General features: G+C 47.0%; 1 protein-coding gene and 1 pseudogene across 1 annotated transcript in view; one reads left to right on the top strand and one right to left on the bottom strand.

The window, feature by feature from the left end:
- LOC138366947 (uncharacterized) overlaps positions 1 to 4,837 on the top strand; it is an 85,471-nt gene extending 80,634 nt beyond the window's left edge. Inside the window, exon 4 of the mRNA XM_069328281.1 lies at positions 2,243 to 4,837. Within this exon, the coding sequence (XP_069184382.1) occupies positions 2,243 to 2,391 (149 nt within the window). The 3' untranslated portion in view covers positions 2,392 to 4,837. The remainder of the gene's footprint in view (positions 1 to 2,242) is intronic.
- A 13,459-nt stretch (positions 4,838 to 18,296) lies between these two features.
- Positions 18,297 to 25,026, bottom strand: LOC138364285 (COMM domain-containing protein 5-like; annotated as a pseudogene).
- Between the last annotated feature and the right edge of the window lie 369 nt (positions 25,027 to 25,395).

Here is a 25,395-nt window from a genome sequence, read left to right as displayed (position 1 = left end):
TGCCCCCCTCCACTCTCTATAGTGTTCTCAGCCCCCCTCCACTCTCTATAGTGTTCTCAGCCCCCCTCCACTCTCTATAGTTTTCTCTGCCCCCCTCCACTCTCTATAGTGTTCTCAGCCCCCCTCCAGTCTCTATAGTGTTCTCTGCCCCCCTCTACTCTCTATAGTGTTCTCTGCCCCCCTCCAGTCTCTATAGTGTTCTTAGCCCCCTCCACTCTCTATAGTGTTCTCAGCCCCCCTCCACTCTCTATAGTGTTCTCTGCCCCCTCCAGTCTCTATAGTGTTCTCAGCCCCCTCCACTCTCTATAGTGTTCTCAGCCCCCCTCCACTCTCTATCGTGTTCTCAGCCCCCTCCACTCTCTATAGTGTTCTCAGCCCCCCTCCACTCTCTATAGTGTTCTCTGCCCCCCCTCCACTCTCTATAGTGTTCTCAGCCCCCCTCCACTCTCTATAGTGTTCTCTGCCCCCCTCCACTCTCTATAGTGTTCTCTGCCCCCCTCCACTCTCTATAGTGTTCTCTGCCCCCCTCCACTCTCTATAGTGTTCTTTGCCCCCCCTCCAGTCTCTATAGTGTTCTCTGCCCCCCTCCACTCTCTATAGTGTTCTCTGCCCCCCTCCACTCTCTATAGTGTTCTCAGCCCCCCTCCACTCTCTATAGTGTTCTCTGCCCCCCTCCAGTCTCTATAGTGTTCTCTGCCCCCCTCCACTCTCAATAGTGTTCTCTGCCCCCCTCCACTCTCTATAGTGTTCTCTGCCCCCCTCCAGTCTCTATAGTGTTCTCTGCCCCCTCCAGTCTCTATAGTGTTCTCTGCCCCCCTCCAGTCTCTATAGTGTTCTCTGCCCCCCTCCACTCTCTATAGTGTTCTCAGCCCCCCTCCACTCTCTATAGTGTTCTCTGCCCTCCACTCTCTATAGTGTTCTCAGCCCCCCTCCACTCTCTATAGTGTTCTCAGCCCCCCTCCACTCTCTATAGTGTTCTCAGCCCCCCTCCACTCTCTATAGTGTTCTCAGCCCCCCTCCACTCTCTATAATGTTCTCAGCCCCCCTCCACTCTCTATAGTGTTCTCAGCCCCCCTCCACTCTCTATAGTGTTCTCAGCCCCCCTCCACTCTCTATAGTGTTCTCAGCCCCCCTCCACTCTCTATAGTGTTCTCTGCCCCCCTCCAGTCTCTATAGTGTTCTCAGCCCCCTCCACTCTCTATAGTGTTCTCAGCCCCCCTCCACTCTCTATAGTGTTCTCAGCCCCCTCCAGTCTCTATAGTGTTCTCTGCCCCCCTCCACTCTTTATAGTGTTCTCTGCCCTCCTCCACTCTCTATAGTGTTCTCTGCCCCCCTCCACTCTTTATAGTGTTCTCAGCCCCCCTCCACTCTCTATAGTGTTCTCTGCCCTCCATGCCCTCTATAGTGTTCTCTGCCCTCCATGCTCTCTATAGTGTTCTCTGCCCTCCATGCTCTCTAATAGTGTCTATCTCTTTTGGTATTGGCTGTCCATGTTCGTGTCCCTTAGTGCCCAACCGTCTTAACACACTGACCGTCACATCTGCCGGGTGAGAGGGAACACTGATACACCCCCTCCCTATCTCTCACCCAATTAACTGCTCACCTCTCCCCATACCACTGACTTTACACCTCTCTCCAGCTAACACACTCAGCCAACCGCCATCCAGCACCCACTACACACCCCAAGACACCGCCCACTAATACCCACACCTACTGTGACTCTTATCCACTCACACTATTCAGCTCTCTCCTCCCTCAGCACGGCTCACGTCATAACCTTCAAAATTGACCTTACTCCTTGGGGGGGGGGGGGACCCTTACATAGCAACAAATCTTTAATAGAGAGATTCCAGTAGACAACAATTACTATTATAACAAAAACCTCTTTCACTGAAAGCAAATAGCTATAAAATGAGCATATTTATGAAACTGTCGTGTGTGTGAGACCACAGCACTTCTGGACAACTTGTGTACTACTTTGTACACCGGCTCTCCAGATGGCGTGCACGGTCTGTATCATACAACCCCCTACTGCCATGGACACACTTGAGAGCTAGGGACACACTTGAGAGCTAGGGACACACTTGAGAGCTAGGGACACACTTGAGAGCTAGGGACACACTTGAGAGCCAGGAACATATTTAGAGAGCCAGGGATCATAGTTAAAAAGTAACTTATATGTTCTTGTTACTGAGTAAATGTTGACTAATTGGAGATATGTTTGGTGGCGGCGGCGGCGCAGGTCGCATCGGGTGGCGCTCCTCCCTGCCCGACCTCCGCCTGGAGCGGTACGGCGCCTGCTCCTCGGTGAAGCCCCTGTCTCCAGGCCACGACCAACGCCACGCCCTAAGTCCTCGTCCATCCTCAGCCGCACGTCCAAGCCTGCAGTGACGCCCAAGACCAGGCCATGTTCACCTTCACGTCCAAGCCTGCAGTGACGCCCATTGTCACCACCAGTCACTGACCTTCCACCATGTTAAGCCTCCCACGGCCACACTCCAGTCTTAAAGCACCGCCACGTTAGGCTTCTCACGGCCACATACGAGGTCTTGTAGGAATAATTAAAGCATATTCATAAAGGTACCCACTTGGCAGGAATAATTAAAGCATACTCATAAAGGTACCCACTTGGCAGGAATAATTAAAGCATATTCATAAAGGTACCCACTTGGCAGGAATAATTAAAGCATATTCATAAAGGTACCCACTTGGCAGGAATAATTAAAGCATATTCATAAAGGCAAACGCCTACAACATTATTCAAAGTTCTACAAAACTTCGTATGTATAATAATAATAATAATAATTTTTATTTAGGTAAAGGTACATACATAAAGAGATTTTACAAAGTTTGTTGGCTTTATAGATAGAGCCACTCTCTTTCTTTCTTTATAGATAGAGCCACATACAATGCCTAAAGCCACTATTACGCAAAGCGTTTCGGGCAGGAAATGTGGCCTCATGTGAGGCCTAACAAGGAGTTCGGACACTGGAATACTCGGATACTCCTCTTAGCGCATCTAAGAAGATTTCCCCAAACCCGTTATTGACAGTTTTAATTATTTGACTGTAAATGCCTTTTCGCTCAAGCGTTAGCTTAGGAATATTTGATTGCACACACGACAACAGATCACCCGTGTTGTAACTTTGTTCACGACGCAATTATACATTGAACAAAGCAGCAGCAGATCGATTCGGTGATGGCATTTCCAATTGATTGAGAACTTTGTCACGATTTCTAAGCAAAAATCTTCAATCATTATCAACACTTCGTTGTAGATTTCTGCTGTGAAATCCATGTTCATATTTGAATTTTCCTTGCGTATTTGACAAATAATATCTTTAGCCCATCTACGATTTATATTTCTCCCATAACTGTGTTGGAGGTGAAGGAGAGCCGGTGGTCAGTATGATGACAAACAATGCACGAATTTGATTTGGATGTGACGTGTTGGACGCGTCATTAATGCATACATCCCAGTGTCGGTCTTTCTATAATTAATTCAGAGGTTGACTTGCACTACGGAAAGTGGCATGTGTAACGCCGCTGACAAATCTCAATTGCTGCAAAGATGTTGGACCCGAGCACATTTACCAACAGCATGCGAAGAAAGAAGCATTCATCTTGATTGGGATGCACGGTGTACAGTCTGTCTATCGTAGTTTATTTGAGTATGTCAGGTTGTCCGTCGACTCGCTCTCCTCGTTTGCGTCGTTCAAATGATTTTCTACTGGCATTCCACGTGTAACACGTAGGCACTTCCGAATACAGCAGTGTTTTCGCAAACACGTCATTTTGACATAACGTGAAGAAAGCAGTAACCGTTGTAGCCGGTGGATTCATATCTGTTTGTTGCACATTTGCAGCTGTGAAATAAACGTGCTGTCCATTTTCTTGTTTTCAAAACAAAAACAAAAAATACTAACGAAATTTCAATTCATATGCAGATCAATCGACACAGCTCAATTTTACCACCAAATGCATTGAAAAATAAGAATAGTTAAAAAAACGAAATAAAAACAATGAAAAAAGAGACAAATAAGCTTTACCCACGAAATGAACAGTATGGTAAACAACACAACTCAATTCCACCACAACGTCACACAAAATAATTAAATCAAAATGAAAATAAATCAAAATCTATGAAAATTCAATATATCAATGCAATCAGAAACATTGAAATTGAATCGTATATTAGTTTGTATATCGTGTGTTGCTCTTACGTGCAACAGATGGCGCTGTTTTTAAAAAAACGCATGTTTTTTTTCTGTCACAGGTGAGGCATGTATATAGTAGGTACATAAAAACATTTGTCTATTCGAATGCAAAGTTGTGTCAAAATTTAAAAGCAATCGGTAAAGAGGATTCAAAGATTTCCCTCACATGAAAAACACAGCTTTAAAAAAAAACATGTTTTTTTCCGTGACAGACGTGACATCTTTATAGCATGTATATAAAAACCTGCTCGGATGCGAATGTAACGTTGTGCGAAAATTTCAAGGCAATCGGTGAAGAACTTTCGGAGATTAGCGATTTTGAACAAACGAACATTTCCATTTTTATTTATATAGATATATGTGTGCGTGTGTGTGTGTGTGTGTGTGTGTGTGTGTGTGTGTGTGTGTGTGTGTGTGTGTGTGTGTGTGTGTGTGTGTGTGTGTGTGTGTGTACATATGTATGTAATATCAACAATTATGTAACTAGCTTTACAAGATTGTCTCTTGCTTAGCTAAATGAAGTATGATGTTAAGTCCCTGAGCCCATTAGGTGCCTATGTAATTTGTCCATCACCGCCCACAGGATGGTATGGGGAGCATAATAAATGAATGATCCTGAACTTTCTCACTTATTCCCTGATCTACGCATCAGTGACCCTCAGTTTCTTGATTCTGAAATCTATTTTATTTACAAGTCTTTTTGTAACCTTGGTTACCCCTTTCATTATATCAATTGTGCCTATTCACAAGCTAAACGAAATTTATTTTATCCCAAACAAACCTGTTTCCAACACTAGTTCCACTGTGCTCTGCCTTCCCTTCATATCTGAACTAAAAAAAATCTCACTAATACTCTTCGTCCTCTTGACATAAAGCTCACCTTTCGTCAAACTAACACACTTCGTAGTAATCTGGTTCACACTGCTCCTGCTTCTAATGCTGCTGGTGTCTACTCTATTTCCTGTCCATCTAGTCCTCTCTAATACTTTGGGGAAACTGACCATACACTTAGTGACAGACTTAAGGAACACAAAAGAAGTGTTAAGTCTGCAGACACAAAAAATGCACGTGCAAAATTCTGTCACGTTCGGGATTCTAATCATCTAATAGATTAGACTTTTTCTAAAATAATCTTTCCTGCCTCTACACAGACGCCGTCTTGTCGACTCGGCTCTGATACATAACCTACCCAACATGGACCTTAGTCCTGGCTTTGTTGCTGTTGATTCTTTCCTTTCACAGTACATTTTAATTGTTCCAACTTTCTTAACTAACGTGATCTGACTTAAGCTTTCCCCCCTGTTGCTTATTCCTACCCCTTATTCATATTCTTGCCTTTCCTCTTATTTTTACTTATTCTATTCTTACCTAATTATCACATTCATCCTATTCTTACCTAATTCTTGCATTCATCCTATTCTTCCCTTATTTTCACATTCGTCCTATTCATAGCTTTCTCTTACCTGCTCCTCACTCTCTTACCTTATATATTTGCCTGTACCTTCCTCTCTTTACTATAAAATGATTACAAACGTCGGCCCAGAGAGAGATGCTACATACCTATGGTTAATTAATTTAGCCTGGACTTCTCAAACTAGACCTACAGCTTGGAATAGGGCAGACAGTGACGATCCCAAAACCCAAAGATCTTAGATCTTTGATCTAAGCTCTCTCTCCAAAACTGTGCAGCTAACACGGCTGCATAGTTTTGTGCAGTCGTGTGTCTGTTTCATTAAGTACTTCATCTCCTATTCTGTATCCTGTGTCTGGCCTCCTGTTTCCACTGCCTAGTTTCATTACTTTGCATTTCCTCGGGTTGAACTTCAACAGCCATTTGTTGGACCAGTCTATCTAGGTCATCTTGTAGCCTCTTACTATCGTCCTCAGTTTCAATCCTCCTCATAATTTCTGCATCGTCGGCAAACATTGAGAGGAATGAATCTATACCCTCTGGGAGATCATTTACATATACCAGAAACAGTATAGGTCCAAGGACTGACCCCTGCGGGACTCCACTTGTGACGCCTCGCCAATCTGAGACCTCACCCCTGACACAGACTCGTTGTCTCCTGTTGCTTAGGTACTCCTCTATCCACCGGAGTACCTTCCCTTTCACTCCAGTCTGCATCTCCAACTTTCGCACTAGCCTCTTGTGTGGCACTGTATCAAAGGCTTTCTGACAATCCAAAAAATATGCAGTCTGCCCACCCTTCTCTTTCTTGCCTTATTTTTGGTGTGTGTGTGTGTGTGTGTGTGTGTGTGTGTGTGTGTACTCACCTAATACTCACCTAATTGTGCTTGCGGGGGTTGAGCTCTGGCTCTTTGGTCCCGCCTCTCAACCGTCAATCAACTGGTGTACAGATTCCTGAGCCTATTGGGCTCTATCATATCTACATTTGAAACTGTGAATGGAGTCAGCCTCCACCACATCACTTCCTAATGCATTCCATTTGCTAACTACTCTGACACTGAAAAAGTTCTTTCTAACGTCTCTGTGGCTCATTTGGGTACTCAGCTTCCACCTGTGTCCCCTTGTTCGCGTCCCACCAGTGTTGAAAAGTTCATCCTTGTTTACCCGGTCGATTCCCCTGAGGATTTTGTAGGTTGTGATCATGTCCCCCCTTACTCTTCTGTCTTCCAGTGTCGTGAGGTGCATTTCCCGCAGCCTTTCCTCATAACTCATGCCTCTTAGTTCTGGGACTAGTCTAGTAGCATACCTTTGGACTTTTTCCAGCTTCGTCTTGTGCTTGACAAGGTACGGGCTCCATGCTGGGGCCGCATACTCCAGGATTGGTCTTACATATGTGGTGTACAAGATTCTGAATGATTCCTTACACAGGTTCCTGAACGCCGTTCTGATGTTAGCCAGCCTCGCATATGCCGCAGACGTTATTCTCTTTATGTGGGCTTCAGGAGACAGGTTTGGTGTGATATCAACTCCTAGATCTTTCTCTCTGTCTGTTTCATTAAGTACTTCATCTCCTATTCTGTATCCTGTGCCTGGCCTCCTGTTTCCACTGCCTAGTTTCATTACTTTGCATTTACTCGGGTTGAACTTCAACAGCCATTTGTTGGACCATTCACTCAGTCTATCCAGGTCATCTTGTAGCCTCCTACTATCATCCTCTGTTTCAATCCTCCTCATAATTTTTGCATCGTCGGCAAACATTGAGAGGAACGAATCTATACCCTCTGGGAGATCATTTACATATACCAGAAACAGTATAGGTCCAAGGACTGACCCCTGCGGGACTCCACTTGTGACGTCTCGCCAATCTGAGACCTCACCCCTCACACAGACTCGTTGTCTCCTGTTGCTTAGGTATTCCTCTATCCACCGGAGTACCTTCCCTCTCACTCCAGCCTGCATCTCCAACTTTCGCACTAGCCTCTTGTGTGGCACTGTATCAAAGGCTTTCTGACAATCCAAAAATATGCAGTCTGCCCACCCTTCTCTTTCTTGCCTTATTTTTGTTGCCTGGTCGTAGAATTCAAGTAACCCTGTGAGGCAGGACCTGCCATCCCTGAACCCATGTTGATGCTGTGTTACAAAGTTCCTTCGCTCCAGATGCTCCACTAGTTTTTTTCGCACAATCTTCTCCATCAGCTTGCATGGTATGCAGGTTAGGGACACTGGCCTGTAGTTCAGTGCCTCCTGTCTATCCCCTTTCTTGTATATCGGGACTACGTTAGCTGCTTTCCAAGTATCTGGCAGTTCCCCTGTTGCCAGTGATTTGTTATACACTATGGAGAGTGGTAGGCTCAGTTCTCTTGCTCCTTCCTTTAGAACCCAAGGGGAGATTCCATCTGGGCCTATAGCCTTCGTCACGTCCAACTCTAGTAAACACTTCCTTACTTCCCCACTGGTAATCTCAAACTCTTCCAGTGGTTCCTGGTTAGCTATTCCCTCACTTACCTCTGGAATTTCTCCTTGTTCTAAGGTGAAGACCTCCTGGAATTTCTTATTCAATTCCTCACACACTTCCTTGTCATTTGTAGTGAATCCTTCCGCCCCTATCCTTAATCTCATAACCTGTTCCTTTACTGTTGTTTTTCTCCTAATGTGGCTATGCAACAATTTAGGCTGAGTCTTTGCCTTGCTTGCGATGTCATTTTCGTATTGTCTTTCTGCCTCTCTTCTCATCCTGACATATTCATTCCTGGCATTCTGGTATCTTTCTCTGCTCTCCAGTGTCCTGTTATTCCTATAGTTTCTCCATGCCCTTTTACTTTGCTGCTTAGCTAGCCTACATCTTTGATTAAACCATGGGTTTCTCATCTTCATTTCTCTGTTTTCCTTTTGGACTGGGACAAACTTGTTTGCTGCGTCCTTGCACTTCTGCGTGATGTAATCCATCATATCTTGGGCCGTCTTTCCCCTGAGCTCTGTTTCCCATGCTATATCTGTTAGGAATTTTCTTATCCCCTCATAGTTTCCCTTTCGGTATGCTAACCTTTTGGTTTCGGTATCCCTCCTCGAGTTCAATAACCCTTCTTCAATTAAGTACTCAAACACCAGTACACTGTGGTCGCTCATTCCTACTGGGTCCTCAAAACCGATTTCTCTTATGTCGGAGTCGTTCAGAGTGAAGACTAGGTCGAGTCTCGCTGGTTCGTCATTGCCTCTCATCCTTGTGGGTTCTCCGACATGCTGCGTTAAAAAGTTGCTTGTCACCACCTCCAATAGTTTGGCTCTCCACGTATCCTCGCCTCCATGCGGTTCCTTGTTCTCCCAGTCAATCTTTCCGTGATTGAAGTCGCCCATGATGAGCAGGTGGGATCTATTTCTACAGGCAGCAGAGGTGTGTGTGTGTGTGTGTGTGTGTGTGTGTGTGTGTGTGTGTGTGTGTGTGTGTGTGTGTGTGTGTGTGTGTGTGTGTGTGTGTGTGTACTCACCTAATTGTACTCACCTAATTGTGCTTGCGGGGGTTGAGCTCTGGCTCTTTGGTCCCGCCTCTCAACCGTCAATCAACTGGTGTACAGATTCCTGAGCCTATTGGGCTCTATCATATCTACATTTGAAGCTGTGTATGGAGTCAGCCTCCACCACATCACTTCCTAGTGCATTCCATTTACTAACTACTCTGACACTGAAAAAGTTCTTTCTAACGTCTCTGTGGCTCATTTGGGTACTCAGCTTCCACCTGTGTCTCCTTGTTCGCGTCCCACCAGTGTTGAATAGTTCATCCTTGTTTACCCGGTCGATTCCCCTGAGGATTTTGTAGGTTGTGATCATGTCCCCCCTTACTCTTCTGTCTTCCAGTGTCGTAAGGTGCATTTCCCGCAGCCTTTCCTCTTAACTCATGCCTCTTAGTTCTGGGACTAGTCTAGTAGCATACCTTTGGACTTTTTCCAGCTTCGTCTTGTGCTTGACAAGGTACGGGCTCCATGCTGGGGCCGCATACTCCAGGATTGGACTTACATATGTGGTGTACAAGATTCTGAATGATTCCTTACACAGGTTCCTGAACGCCGTTCTGATGTTAGCCAGCCTCGCATATGCCGCAGACGTTATTCTCTTTATGTGGGCTTCAGGAGACAGGTTTGGTGTGATATCAACTCCTAGATCTTTCTCTCTGTCTGTTTCATTAAGTACTTCATCTCCTATTCTGTATCCTGTGCCTGGCCTCCTGTTTCCACTGCCTAGTTTCATTACTTTGCATTTACTCGGGTTGAACTTCAACAGCCATTGTTGGACCATTCACTCAGTCTATCCAGATCATCTTGTAGCCTCCTACTATCATCCTCTGTTTCAATCCTCCTCATAATTTTTGCATCGTCGGCAAACATTGAGAGGAACGAATCTATACCCTCTGGGAGATCATTTACATATACCAGAAACAGTATAGGTCCAAGGACTGACCCCTGCGGGACTCCACTTGTGACGTCTCGCCAATCTGAGACCTCACCCCTCACACAGACTCGTTGTCTCCTGTTGCTTAGGTACTCCTCTATCCACCGGAGTACCTTCCCTCTCACTCCATCCTGCATCTCCAACTTTCGCACTAGCCTCTTGTGTGGCACTGTATCAAAGGCTTTCTGACAATCCAAAAATATGCAGTCTGCCCACCCTTCTCTTTCTTGACTTATTTTTGTTGCCTGGTCGTAGAATTCAAGTAACCCTGTGAGGCAGGACCTGCCATCCCTGAACCCGTGTTGATGCTGTGTTACAAAGTTCCTTCGCTCCAGATGCTCCACTAGTTTTTTTCGCACAATCTTCTCCATCAGCTTGCATGGTATGCAGGTTAGGGACACTGGCCTGTAGTTCAGTGCCTCCTGTCTATCCCCTTTCTTGTATATCGGGACTACGTTAGCTGCTTTCCAAATATCTGGCAGTTCCCCTGTTGCCAGTGATTTGTTATACACTATGGAGAGTGGTAGGCACAGTTCTCTTGCTCCTTCCTTTAGAACCCAAGGGGAGATTCCATCTGGGCCTATAGCCTTCGTCACGTCCAACTCTAGTAAACACTTCCTTACTTCCCCACTGGTAATCTCAAACTCTTCCAGTAATTTAGAAGTTACCTAAGAAGTTAAGCTAACCAGTTACCTGGTTAGCTATTCCCTCACTTACCTCTGGAATTTCTCCTTGCTCTAAGGTGAAGACCTCCTGGAATTTCTTATTCAATTCCTCACACACTTCCTTGTCATTTGTAGTGAATCCTTCCGCCCCTATCCTTAATCTCATAACCTGTTCCTTTACTGTTGTTTTTCTCCTAATGTGGCTATGCAACAATTTAGGCTGAGTCTTTGCCTTGCTTGCGATATCATTTTCGTATTGTCTTTCTGCCTCTCTTCTCATCCTGACATATTCATTCCTGGCATTCTGGTATCTTTCTCTGCTCTCCAGTGTCCTGTTATTCCTATAGTTTCTCCATGCCCTTTTACTTTGCTGCTTAGCTAGCCTACATCTTTGATTAAACCATGGGTTTCTCATCTTCATTTCTCTGTTTTCCTTTTGGACTGGGACAAACTTGTTTGCTGCGTCTTTGCACTTCTGCGTGATGTAATCCATCATATCTTGGGCCGTCTTTCCCCTGAGCTCTGTTTCCCATGCTATATCTGTTAGGAATTTTCTTATCCCCTCATAGTTTCCCTTTCGGTATGCTAACCTTTTGGTTTCGGTATCCCTCCTCGAGTTCAATAACCCTTCTTCAATTAAGTACTCAAACACCAGTACACTGTGGTCGCTCATTCCTACTGGGTCCTCAAAACCGATTTCTCTTATGTCGGAGTCGTTCAGAGTGAAGACTAGGTCGAGTCTCGCTGGTTCGTCATTGCCTCTCATCCTTGTGGGTTCTCCGACATGCTGCGTTAAAAAGTTGCTTGTCACCACCTCCAATAGTTTGGCTCTCCACGTATCCTCGCCTCCATGCAGTTCCTTGTTCTCCCAGTCAATCTTTCCGTGATTGAAGTCGCCCATGATGAGCAGGTGGGATCTATTTCTACAGGCAGCAGAGGTGTGTGTGTGTGTGTGTGTGTGTGTGTGTGTGTGTGTGTGTGTGTGTGTGTGTGTGTGTGTGTACTCACCTAATTGTACTCACCTAATTGTGCTTGCGGGGGTTGAGCTCTGGCTCTTTGGTCCCGCCTCTCAACCGTCAATCAACTGGTGTACAGATTCCTGAGCCTATTGGGCTCTATCATATCTACATTTGAAGCTGTGTATGGAGTCAGCCTCCACCACATCACTTCCTAGTGCATTCCATTTACTAACTACTCTGACACTGAAAAAGTTCTTTCTAACGTCTCTGTGGCTCATTTGGGTACTCAGCTTTCACCTGTGTCTCCTTGTTCGCGTCCCACCAGTGTTGAATAGTTCATCCTTGTTTACCCGGTCGATTCCCCTGAGGATTTTGTAGGTTGTGATCATGTCCCCCCTTACTCTTCTGTCTTCCAGTGTCGTAAGGTGCATTTCCCGCAGCCTTTCCTCTTAACTCATGCCTCTTAGTTCTGGGACTAGTCTAGTAGCATACCTTTGGACTTTTTCCAGCTTCGTCTTGTGCTTGACAAGGTACGGGCTCCATGCTGGGGCCGCATACTCCAGGATTGGACTTACATATGTGGTGTACAAGATTCTGAATGATTCCTTACACAGGTTCCTGAACGCCGTTCTGATGTTAGCCAGCCTCGCATATGCCGCAGACGTTATTCTCTTTATGTGGGCTTCAGGAGACAGGTTTGGTGTGATATCAACTCCTAGATCTTTCTCTCTGTCTGTTTCATTAAGTACTTCATCTCCTATTCTGTATCCTGTGCCTGGCCTCCTGTTTCCACTGCCTAGTTTCATTACTTTGCATTTACTCGGGTTGAACTTCAACAGCCATTGTTGGACCATTCACTCAGTCTATCCAGATCATCTTGTAGCCTCCTACTATCATCCTCTGTTTCAATCCTCCTCATAATTTTTGCATCGTCGGCAAACATTGAGAGGAACGAATCTATACCCTCTGGGAGATCATTTACATATACCAGAAACAGTATAGGTCCAAGGACTGACCCCTGCGGGACTCCACTTGTGACGTCTCGCCAATCTGAGACCTCACCCCTCACACAGACTCGTTGTCTCCTGTTGCTTAGGTACTCCTCTATCCACCGGAGTACCTTCCCTCTCACTCCATCCTGCATCTCCAACTTTCGCACTAGCCTCTTGTGTGGCACTGTATCAAAGGCTTTCTGACAATCCAAAAATATGCAGTCTGCCCACCCTTCTCTTTCTTGCCTTATTTTTGTTGCCTGGTCGTAGAATTCAAGTAACCCTGTGAGGCAGGACCTGCCATCCCTGAACCCGTGTTGATGCTGTGTTACAAAGTTCCTTCGCTCCAGATGCTCCACTAGTTTTTTTCGCACAATCTTCTCCATCAGCTTGCATGGTATGCAGGTTAGGGACACTGGCCTGTAGTTCAGTGCCTCCTGTCTATCCCCTTTCTTGTATATCGGGACTACGTTAGCTGCTTTCCAAATATCTGGCAGTTCCCCTGTTGCCAGTGATTTGTTATACACTATGGAGAGTGGTAGGCACAGTTCTCTTGCTCCTTCCTTTAGAACCCAAGGGGAGATTCCATCTGGGCCTATAGCCTTCGTCACGTCCAACTCTAGTAAACACTTCCTTACTTCCCCACTGGTAATCTCAAACTCTTCCAGTAATTTAGAAGTTACCTAAGAAGTTAAGCTAACCAGTTACCTGGTTAGCTATTCCCTCACTTACCTCTGGAATTTCTCCTTGCTCTAAGGTGAAGACCTCCTGGAATTTCTTATTCAATTCCTCACACACTTCCTTGTCATTTGTAGTGAATCCTTCCGCCCCTATCCTTAATCTCATAACCTGTTCCTTTACTGTTGTTTTTCTCCTAATGTGGCTATGCAACAATTTAGGCTGAGTCTTTGCCTTGCTTGCGATATCATTTTCGTATTGTCTTTCTGCCTCTCTTCTCATCCTGACATATTCATTCCTGGCATTCTGGTATCTTTCTCTGCTCTCCAGTGTCCTGTTATTCCTATAGTTTCTCCATGCCCTTTTACTTTGCTGCTTAGCTAGCCTACATCTTTGATTAAACCATGGGTTTCTCATCTTCATTTCTCTGTTTTCCTTTTGGACTGGGACAAACTTGTTTGCTGCGTCTTTGCACTTCTGCGTGATGTAATCCATCATATCTTGGGCCGTCTTTCCCCTGAGCTCTGTTTCCCATGCTATATCTGTTAGGAATTTTCTTATCCCCTCATAGTTTCCCTTTCGGTATGCTAACCTTTTGGTTTCGGTATCCCTCCTCGAGTTCAATAACCCTTCTTCAATCAAGTACTCAAACACCAGTACACTGTGGTCGCTCATCCCTACTGGGTCCTCAAAACCGATTTCTCTTATGTCGGAGTCGTTCAGAGTGAAGACTAGGTCGAGTCTCGCTGGTTCGTCATTGCCTCTCATCCTTGTGGGTTCTCCGACATGCTGGGTTAAAAAGTTGCTTGTCACCACCTCCAATAGTTTGGCTCTCCACGTATCCTCGCCTCCATGCGGTTCCTTGTTCTCCCAGTCAATCTTTCCGTGATTGAAGTCGCCCATGATGAGCAGGTGGGATCTATTTCTACAGGCAGCAGAGGCTGCCCTCTCAATTATAGTGTTAACTGCCTTGTTGTTGTTTTCATACTCTTGACTGGGTCTTCTGTCATTTGGTGGAGGGTTGTATATTACTGCTACTACTATTCTTGGTCCTCTCATTGTTATGGTGCCTGCTATGTAGTCTCTGAACTCCTCACAGCCCGGGATGGCCATCTCCTTAAAACTCCATTCCCTTCTCATGAGTAGGGCCACTCCTCTTCCTCCCCTACCTTCCCTCTCTTTGCTTATTACTGTATACTCCTGGGGAAACACGGCATTCGTTATGATTCCAGAGAGTTTTGTTTCAGTGAGTCCGATTACATCTGGGTTAACTTCTTGTGCTCTTTCCCTTAGTTCACTTGTCTTGCTTGTGATCCCATCTATGTTCGAGTACATCACCCTGAAACTGACTCTCTTCTGCTTCTTTTCTGGGGGGGACCTTTGGGATCTGGGGTGAGTGGGAGCTGGGGGGACCTGGCACGGGGGGATTGGTGGAGGAGGGAGGGCTTGGGGTGGTGGGGGAGAGGGGGAGGGTACAGGGGGTGGATAAGAGGGGGAGGGTACAGGGGGTGGATAAGAGGGGGAGGGTACAGGGGGTGGGTAAGAGAGGGAGGGTTGGGGAAGCATGGGGGGAGGAGAGGCTGTGGGGGATAGGGGAGATGGGGGGGCTTGGGGGGAGAGAAAAGGGTGGAGGGCTTGGGGGGCGTGGGGGAAAAGGGAGGGCTGAGGTGGGTGAGGAAGAGGGGAGGGTTTAGGGGAGTGGGGGAGAGAGAAGACTTAGGTGGGGTGGGGGAGAGTGGGGGGATTAGGGGGTAGGGGGGGAAGGGAGGGCATGGGGGTGGGAGAGACGGGAAGGCATGTGGGAGAAGGGAGGGCATGGTGGATGGGGGAGAAGGGAGGTCCTGGGGAGAGGGGTGAGGGGGAGAAGGGGGGTGAGTGGGGGGAGGGGGGTGGGTGGGGGGAGGGTGCCCTAGGTGGGTACTTAGTGGGGGGCTGACAGGGGATGGGGCAGGTTGGGTGTCTGTTGGGTAGAATGTGGGGGTGGTGCCCCAATCCCTGTGGCTGTTGCACTGTTTGAGGAGGGTTCTCCACTTCCCTCTGGGATTGTAGGGTTCTGGGTTGTGGTACTCTGATTTCCTTCTCTCTCCCTGCGCTTCTTCCTCGCGTCTGCTGTCCGTATTCTCTCTTCCCTTGTCATATCCCTCTGCAGGAATATTTTCTTGAACTTCTCTACACCTTTTAGACAACACTTCCTTGCTAGCAGTTCCTCTTTCGCGATTTCGCTCATGAAAACCACCTTTATCATTCGGTCTCTGTCCTTGTTGTACTTTCCAAGCCTGAAAACCTTTTCAACATTTCGCTCAGCTCCCTCCATCCTTACCTCTTTAAGGATCTCTTTAATCATGTTTTTGTCCTTGTCTCTCCGCTCCTTTGGTCTGGTCCCTGTTTGTTCTTTAATGCCTGCTACTACTACTACTCTATTTCTCTCTATCAGCTAGTACATCTAGCTGCTTCCTGAGAGGAAGCCACTTCCATGACAACTTCCTTGACCGCAGACCTAGCTTCAGGGCTCTTTTTAAGCATTTCAGCAAATGAGATCTGGGTTGTGGTGGTCTCCTCCACAGTAGCATTCCCATCTCCCTGGGGTACGGTTTGTGCCTGGTATTATGGAAGAGTCTCCTTTAGGTATCTTATCTCCTCCTTTGCTGCCCTTAAATCATCTTGCAGGTTGGCTACTGTCTCCCTCATTACCCTCAGTCCTTCACTGAATTCATTCTGCATTTGCTGGAGTACTTCCTTCATCCAGGCTTCCTGTTCCATCCCATCCTCTGTGTTTGTTCCAGTTGTGAATGTCCTGCGTTTGGCAGTCAGAGTTCGTCTCCCTTCCATGATTTCCCTATGAGTGTGTGTGTGAGAGAGAGAGAGAGAGAGAGAGAGAGAGAGAGAGAGAGAGAGAGAGAGAGAGAGAGAGAGAGAGAGAGAGAGAGAGAGACAGAGACAGACAGAGAGAGAGAGGGGGGAGGGAGAGAGAGGGGGGGAGGAAGAGAGAGAGGGGGGGGGAGGAAGAGAGAGAGGGGTGGGAGCGAGAGAGGGGAGGGAGAGAGAGAGGGGAGGGAGAGAGAGGGTGAGGGAGAGAGAGGAAGAGGGAGAGAGAGAGAGGGGGGGAGAGAGAGAGGGGGAGGGGGAGAGAGAGGGGGAGGGAGAGAGAGGGGGGAGGGGGAGAGAGAGGGGGGAGGGAGAGAGAGGGGGGAGGGAGAGAGAGGGGGGGAGGGAGAGAGAGGGGGAGAGGGAGAGAGAGGGGGAGAGGGAGGGAGAGAGGGAAAGGGAGAGAGAGGGGGAGAGGTGTGTGTGTGTGTGTGTGTGTGTGTGTGTGTGTGTGTGTGTGTGTGTGTGTGTGTGTGTGTGTGTGTGTGTGTGTGTGTGTGTGTGTGACAATAAAAATGTTTGCAGAGCTACAATGTTAGCGACTAATTACTATTTCCTAAGTCACAAGATCACAGGATTCATTGCTTTACTAAAACACAGACAATCTGTATTTGATCTCCATTTATTACCCACCATCACCAAGATCAGCATCATGAGACATAACTTACAAATTGTGGGAAGTTTCCACATCAAATGTACAAACTCTAATGTAACCACCATAAGATGGAGTTAATTTACATAAGTTAATAATATCAAAATTACAGAGAATGGCAAAGGCTGCTACGATCAGCTTTCGTCACAAAATTCATCTAATTACACTGTAAAATACACCAGTGTTAGGCCTGGTTACACAATAATATAACATACTAAATTGATTATATAGTAAACAGTTGGATTTGACCTCAAACCCAATCTTCCTCCCGAATCACAAATACAAACAGATGGTTCTTAGGAGAGGGGGAGAGGGGAGGGGGGTGACCACTAACTCTACCACGTGACCACTACTCTACCACGTGACCACTACTCTACCACGTGAACACTAACTCTACCACGTGACCACTACTCTACCACGTGACCACTACTCTACCACGTGACCACTACTCTACCACGTGAACACTACTCTACCAGCAAACCCCAAAGGACAACGTGATTCACATTAGTCACTAATTGTTCGGTTAGTCTGTCAGCTCAGATTATATTGGCCATTTATTTTCTGTGTCTGGGATTAATCGTTAGGGCGTAGACGACACCAACTATAAAGGTAAGTGTGTCTTAACTACCCACATGTAAGTGCTACATAGTAAATATATCAGAGGTTAGCATGGGTGTACCCCAGGGTGACGCTAACATGGGTGTATCCCAGGGTGAGGCTAGCATGGGTGTACCCCAGGGTGACGCTAACATGGGTGTATCCCAGGGTGACGCTAACATGGGTGTATCCCAGGGTGAGGCTAGCATGGGTGTATCCCAGGGTGAGGCTAGCATGGGTGTATCCCAGGGTGAGGACAGCATGGGTGTATCCCAGGGTGAGGACAGCATGGGTGTATCCCAGGGTGAGGACAGCATGGGTGTATCCCAGGGTGAAGACAGCATGGGTGTATCCCAGGGTGAGGACAGCATGGGTGTACCCCAGGGTGACGCTAACATGGGTGTATCCCAGGGTAAGGCTAGCATGAGTGTATCCCAGGGTGAAGACAGCATGGGTGTATCCCAGGGTGAGGACAGCATGGGTGTATCCCAGGGTGAGGCTAGCATGGGTGTATCCCAGGGTGAGGACAGCATGGGTGTATCCCAGGGAGAGGACAGCATAGGTGTATCCCAGGGTGAGGACAGCATGGGTGTATCCCAGGGTGAGGACAGCATGGGTGTATCCCAGGGTGAAGACAGCATGGGTGTATCCCAGAGTGAGGCTAGCATGGGTGTATCCCAGGGTGAGGACAGCATGGGTGTATCCCAGGGTGAGGACTGCATGGGTGTATCCCAGGGTGAGGACAGCATGGGTGTATCCCAGGGTGAAGACAGCATGGGTGTATCCCAGGGTGAGGACAGCATGGGTGTATCCCAGGGTGAGGCTAGCATGGGTGTATCCCAGGGTGAGGACAGCATGGGTGTATCCCAGGGTGAGGACAGCATGGGTGTATCCCAGGGTGAGGACAGCATGGGTGTATCCCAGGGAGAGGTGAAGTAATTATCAAAATAAGGCACCAAGCCGGGAAGGCTATGTAGTACCACCAAATGTGTGGAGCATTCATAGGGCGCTAAATATCACTAAGGATGCCAATACGAAAACAAAAGCGCATAAGGCGAACAATATCAAAGGTATCTGATTCACCAAGAATTCTATCAGAAGACAAGTGACCACGCATGAGCAAGACGCATCCTGGGAGTCAGGACATTCAACAAGGATACGCACTACCGCAAGAGGGAGAATGCAGTTTGGACAATAAGGAGCAGGGCGGCGCTCCATTAAGTGTCCATGAGATAAACGCGTATGGCCAATAGGTAACCTCGCCAGAGCGTGTTTCCCTCTGCTGGTTACGGTGGGAGGAGGCAGGCCACGGGGGGACACACTACCCTTAAGAGTGGGAGGAGGCAGGCCACGGGGGGACACACTACCCTTAAGAGTGGGAGGAGGCAGGCCACGGGGGGACACACTACCCTTAAGAGTGGGAGGAGGCAGGCCACGGGGACACACTACCCTTAAGAGTGGGAGGAGGCAGGCCACGGGGGGACACACTACCCTTAAGAGTGGGAGGAGGCAGGCCACGGGGACACACTACCCTTAAGAGTGGGAGGAGGCAGGCCACGGGGACACACTACCCTTAAGAGTGGGAGGAGGCAGGCCACGGGGGGACACACTACCCTTAAGAGTGGGAGGAGGCAGGCCACGGGGACACACTACCCTTAAGAGTGGGAGGAGGCAGGCCACGGGGACACACTACCCTTAAGAGTGGGAGGAGGCAGGCCACGGGGGGACACACTACCCTTAAGAGCACCAAGCTTTTTACCACTAACATAAGACCAACGATCCTGCCAACGGGCACAGAATGAGAAATGAATAACTGGGTAGAAGTCGAAATAAGGAACACCTTTGTGGGAAATAGGACAAGTGCAGATAGCCTCCTTAGCGGCAGCATTCGCACGCTCATTTAAGTAAGAAATTATCAAAGAACGCTCATTTAAGGACACACCAATATGGCTGGGAACTCAGCATAACTCGACGGTCTTAAATCTGCTGGGAAATAAACAGCCAATGCTGGATTTCGACTACCACAGGACGGACAGAAGTAAAGGACTCCAGAGCCATGAGGGCACTGTGAGAGTCAACTACAACAACAAAGGAACATTGAGAAAGCAGTTGACGAAGAGCATACAAAATTTCATTAAGTTCTGCCGTGAAGATGCTAGTCTCCGGAAGCAGGCGACACATAGGTGTGTGGTCAGGAAACACAGCAGAGTAGCCTACACCACCAGCAGACTTAGACCAGTCTCTGAAGGCGGTGATGGAGCAAGAGTGGGAAAAAGTGAGCAATGAAAAGGTGTTTTAGAACTGTAGGAATGGTAAAAGCTTGTATTAAGGGGGTCGAGGTTTTGTAAAACATGGGAAGATGGACCCTCCATGGGGGCAAGGATGGAACGACACGAGAAATATTGGTAACACGAACTGAGAGAGAACCTTGCAAGTGAGACAACCGTACAAAAAGGGGAAGGTGGTGAAAGAGAAGAGGGCCCACAGGAGGGGTAATGGTCAAAGTACAACATGAACGAGAGTGAGGGCGTTGAGCGCACAAAGTAGCGAAGACAGTAGTGATCACGGCGATCCAGTAAAGACCGGACGCCCGTGTCAACATACAGGCTCAGGGTAGGAGTCGAACGAAAGACACCAGAGCTGAGGCGTAACCCAGTATGGTGAAGAGCATCAATACGACGAAGGGTGGAGGGAGAGGCAGACGAGTGAGCAGGACAGCCACACTCGAGTTTATAGAGTACGAGAGAGGAATGAAAAGAGAGAAGCGTGCGCCAATCCACTCCCCAGGAAGTATGGGATAAGACCTTCAGTAAGTTAAGGGCCTTGGAACACTAAGCTCAGACGGAAGAGATATTGGCTGACCAAGACAAACAAGTGTCAAAGTTAAGGGCCTTGGAACACTAAGCTCAGACGGAAGAGATATTGGGTGACCAAGACAAACAAGTGTCAAAGTTAAGGGCCTTGGAACACTAAGCTCAGACGGAAGAGATATTGGGTGACCAAGACAAACAAGTGTCAAAGTTAAGGGCCTTGGAACACTAAGCTCAGACGGAAGAGATATTGGGTGACCAAGACAAACAAGTGTCAACGATTAACTGTGAACGTTTAGCAGAATGTTTATGTAAAAGAGGATTACATAACGCCATGTGTGCTAGTGGCTGTATGAGAAAGTAAGAACTCTTGTATATATACAAAAAAGAAAAATATATACATATATTGTACATATATTGATATGAAAAAGAGGAAGGGTAGGGGAGGAGGCGGAGTGGCCCTGCTCATGAGAAAGGAATGGAGTTTCAAGGAGATGGTTATCCCAGACTGTGAAGGGTTTAGAGACTACATAACAGGCACCATGACGATGGGAGGACCAAGAGTAGTAGTAGCGGTGATATATATCCCTCCACCAAATGACAGAAGACCCAGGCAAGAGTATGACAGAAACAACATGACAGCTAACAATATAATAGAGAGGGCAGCCTCTGCTGCCTGTAGAGTTTGATCCCATCTGCTCATCATGAGGGACTTCAATCATGGAAGGATAGACTGGGAGAACAAGGAACCACATGGAGGAGAGGAAACATGGAGAGCTAAACTAATGGAGGAGGCAACAAAAAAACTTTTTAAGCCAGCATATCAGGGAACCCACAAGAATGAGATCATCTTCTTGAGATTATCTTGAGATGATTTTGGGGCTTTTTTTTAGTGTCCCCGCGGCCCGGTCCTCGACCAGGCCTCCACCCCCAGGAAGCAGCCCGTGACAGCTGACTAACACCCAGGTACCTATTTTACTGCTAGGTAACAGGGGCATAGGGTGAAAGAAACTCTGCCCATTGTTTCTCGCCGGCGCCTGGGATCGAACCCAGGACCACAGGATCACAAGTCCAGCGTGCTGTCCGCTCGGCCGACCGGCTCTAGGATGCAATCTCTAGTCTAATTAATACTTGTAATCATATCCAAACACAAAACTTTATCAATCAAAGTAATTACAGTAGAGTACTGAGCACAGATTACAGTGCCAGCACCAGTAATGGCTTTGTTTAATTATTTATTAAAATACCCTTAAGAATCATCAACAATGCAAGTTCTATGTCCTATATATTACTGTGTAGTATATCTTCAATAGAAACAGATTTCAAAAATGCTATGGTTCTCTTATTATTTTTTAACAGAAGTAATGAAGACATTGTAAACTTGGATAAAAGTACAATCATGAGTGTTCTATATTAAACCATCACATATTACCATGCCATTAAAAGTCGACAATGCAAATGTGATCTATAATTTTTTACATACAGGAGATACTTCAAGTGATTCCGTTTGGTGTAAAAGACTGTCAACAGTGTATCTAAGTTGGTGGAATGTGGCACATGGAAGGTATGCGAGGCTCCCTCACTTGTCTCCATCCTTATTATCACCACTGGCTCCAGCACACGGGAAAGCCAACTGGTAGAGATTGTGACCTCCACTCTCCAGCGACTCTCCAGATGAGTGATGACAGGAAGAGCAGGAGTTGTGGAAATAAGCTGCTTATTAATATTCAATCGAGCAGACCCATAAACTACCTTGCACACATCTACATCAAATTCTTCTGGTATTCCAATATTTGTTAGATCAGCAGAGAAAACATCTTGACGAGTAGTAACAGTGTTAACTCTCATTGCTGCCCTTAGGAATGACACAACGCCAGCATACTGAGCACAAGTATTCAACACTGTATCCTCTGTAACACCTTGGGAAGAATTACAAAGTTGCTCAATTGCTGCTTCACACTCTGGTTGTTCTAAACTTCCCTGCAGATACCCCAGCCCCAATTTAATCATTCTTCTGAAGGTCAGCTTGTCCATTCCTTGTCAGGCTTTTACAAGAGTTTGCACCTCAATTGGGACACTGGCATTGAAGAGCACATTTTCTTGTCCACCTCCAGAAGATGCAGAGCTTATCATGGCGTTTCTTTTATCACTTTGGTGTGAATAAATATAACATTTGTTTGATGCTCCACTTCTCAAATTGATCTTCCCACTGTCCACTCAAGGTGACCTGCCACTCCTGACAGTGCTGTGCTCCTCCCTGCCATGAGGGGAAAAGATGAATCAGCGAGACTCGACCTAGTCTTCAATCTGAATGACTCCGACATAAGGGAAATGGACTTCGAGGCCCCGGTAGGAATGAGGGATCACAATGTACTAACGTTTGAGTATCTGGTCGAAGAAGAGTTAAAGTACTCGAGAAAGGGAACTGAAACAAAAGGCTAGCATTCCGTAAGGGAAACTATGAGGAGATAAGAAAATTCCTTATAGATATAACTTGGGAAACGGAGCTCAGGGGAAAGACGGCCCAAGACATGATGGAATACATCACACAGAAGTATAAGGAGGCAGCAGAGAAGTTTATCCTGGACCAAAAGGAAAAAAAAATAAATGCAGCTGAGAAACCCATGGTTTAATCAGAGATGTAAGCTAGCTAAGCAACTAAGTAAAAGATCATGGAGAAACTACAGAAATAACAGGACACTTGAGAGCAGAGAAGGTTACCAGAGAGCCAGGAATGAATACGTCAGGGTGAGAAGAGAGGCAGAAGCGCAATACGAAAACGTCATAGCAAGCAAGGCTAAGACTCAACTTAAACTGCTGCACAGCCATATTAGGAGAAAGACAACAGCAAAGGAACAGGTAATGAAACTGAGGATAAGGGCAGACAGATTCACTACAAACGACAAAGAAGTGTGCGAGGAATGTAATAAAAAATTCCAGGAAGTCTTCACATTAGAGCAAGGAGAAGTTCCAGAGATAAGAGAAGGAGTAGTTAACCAGGCACCACTAGAGGAATTTGAGATTACCAGTGGGAATGTAAGGAAGCTTTTGCTACAGTTGGATGTGACAAAGACTACAGGCCTGGATGGAATATCGCCATGGATACTAAAAGAAGGAGCAGAAGCACTGTGCCTGCCACTCTCCATGGTGTAAAACAAATCACTGGTAACAGGTGAACTATGTGTTACTACCTCCTACCTATGGAGACACGGAACTACAGGCCAGTGTCCCTAACTTGCATACCATGCAAGTTATTGGAGAAAATTGTGCGAAAAAAGCTAGTGGAACATCTGGAGTGAAGGAACTTTGTGACACAACACCAACATGATTTCAGGGATAGCATGTCATGCCTCACATGATTAATTGAATTCTAAGATCAGGCAGGAAACAATGGGGTGGGCAGACTGCATATTTTTGGATTACCAGGAAGCCTTTGACACAGTGCCACATGAGAGAATAATGCAAAAGCTGGAGATGCAGGAAGGAGTGAAAGGGAAGGTACTCCATTGGATAAGGAAGTACCTAAGTAACAGGAGACAACGAGTCACTGTGAGGGGTGAGGTCTCAGACTGGCGAGACATCACCAGTTGAGTCCTGTAAGGTTCAGTCCTTGGACCCATACTGTTTCTGATATATGTAAATGATCTACCAGATAGTATATAACCATTCCTCTCATTGTTTGCTGATGATGCAAAAATTATGAGGAGGATTAAGATGGAGGAAGATAGTATGAGGCTACAAGCTGACCTAGATAGACTAAATGAATGGTCCAACAAATGGTTACTAAAGTTCAACCCGAGTAAATGTAAGGTAATGAAACTAGGCAGTGGAAAAAGGAGGCCAGACACAGGATACAGAATGAGAGATGAAGTCCTTCATGAAACGGACAGAGAGAAAGATTTAGGAGTTGATATCATACAAAACCTGTCTCCTGAAGCCTACATCAAGAGAATATCATCTGCGGCATATGCGAGGCTGGCTAACATCAGAATTGTCTTCAAGAACCTGTGTAAGGAATCATTCAGAATCTTGTTCACCACATATGTAAGACCAATCCTGGAGAATGCGGCCCCAGCATGGAGCCCGTACCTTGTCAAGCACAAGACGAAGCTGGAAAAAGTTCAGAGGTATGCCATTAGGCTAAACCCAAAACTAAGAGGAATGAGTTACGAGGAAAGGCTGCGTGAAATGCACCTCACGACACTAGAAGACAGAAGAGCAAGGGGAGACATGATCACTACCTACAAAGTTCTCAAAGGAATTGACAGGTAGATAAAGGTAAACTTTTTAACACGGGTGGTACACGAACAAGGGGACACAGGTGGAAACTGACTACCCAAATGAGCCACAGTGATATTAAAAAGAACTTTTGCAGTGTCAGAGTAGTTAACAGATGGAATGCATTAGGCAGTGATGTGGTGGAGAAAAGGTGGGGAGGAAAAATTAATCATGAGGAAGAGGATAAAGCAACCAGCAAAAAAAATTAGTGAAGACAACTGCAGGAACATAAGACTTCAAAAGGATAGAGGACAAGCCGTCCCACGGAGCATCACACTCCAGCAGCCGCCCACCAAGCCCCCTCACGACGGCAACGGGCTGGAAATGTAGGGGGCCAGGGGTGAAGTTCAGAGTGTTGGGGTGGGGTTGGTGAGGCCAGCGTGGGAGTAGCCCAGGGTGAGGTTCAGAGTGTTGGGGTGGGGTTGGTGACGCCAGCGTGGGAGTAGCCCAGGGTGAGGTTCAGAGTGTTGGGGTGGGGTTGGTGAGGCCAGCGTGGGAGTAGCCCAGGGGTGAGGTTCAGAGTGTTGGGGTGGGGTTGGTGAGGCCAGCGTGGGAGTAGCCCAGGGTGAGGTTCAGAGTGTTGGGGTGGGGTTGGTGACGCCAGCGTGGGAGTAGCCCAGGGTGAGGTTCAGAGTGTTGGGGTGGGGTGGGAGGCCAGCGTGGGAGTAGCCCAGGGTGAGGTTCAGAGTGTTGGGGTGGGGTGGGAGGCCAGCGTGGGAGTAGCCCAGGGTGAGGTTCAGAGTGTTGGGGTGGGGTTGGTGAGGCCAGCGTGGGAGTAGCCCAGGGTGAGGTTCAGAGTGTTGGGGTGGGGTTGGTGACGCCAGCGTG

The sequence above is a fragment of the Procambarus clarkii genome, chromosome 2 (genome assembly GCF_040958095.1).
Source record: "Procambarus clarkii isolate CNS0578487 chromosome 2, FALCON_Pclarkii_2.0, whole genome shotgun sequence".
In the NCBI taxonomy this organism is placed as follows: Eukaryota; Metazoa; Arthropoda; class Malacostraca; order Decapoda; family Cambaridae; genus Procambarus; species Procambarus clarkii.
This window is presented reverse-complemented; position numbering and strand designations above follow the sequence as displayed.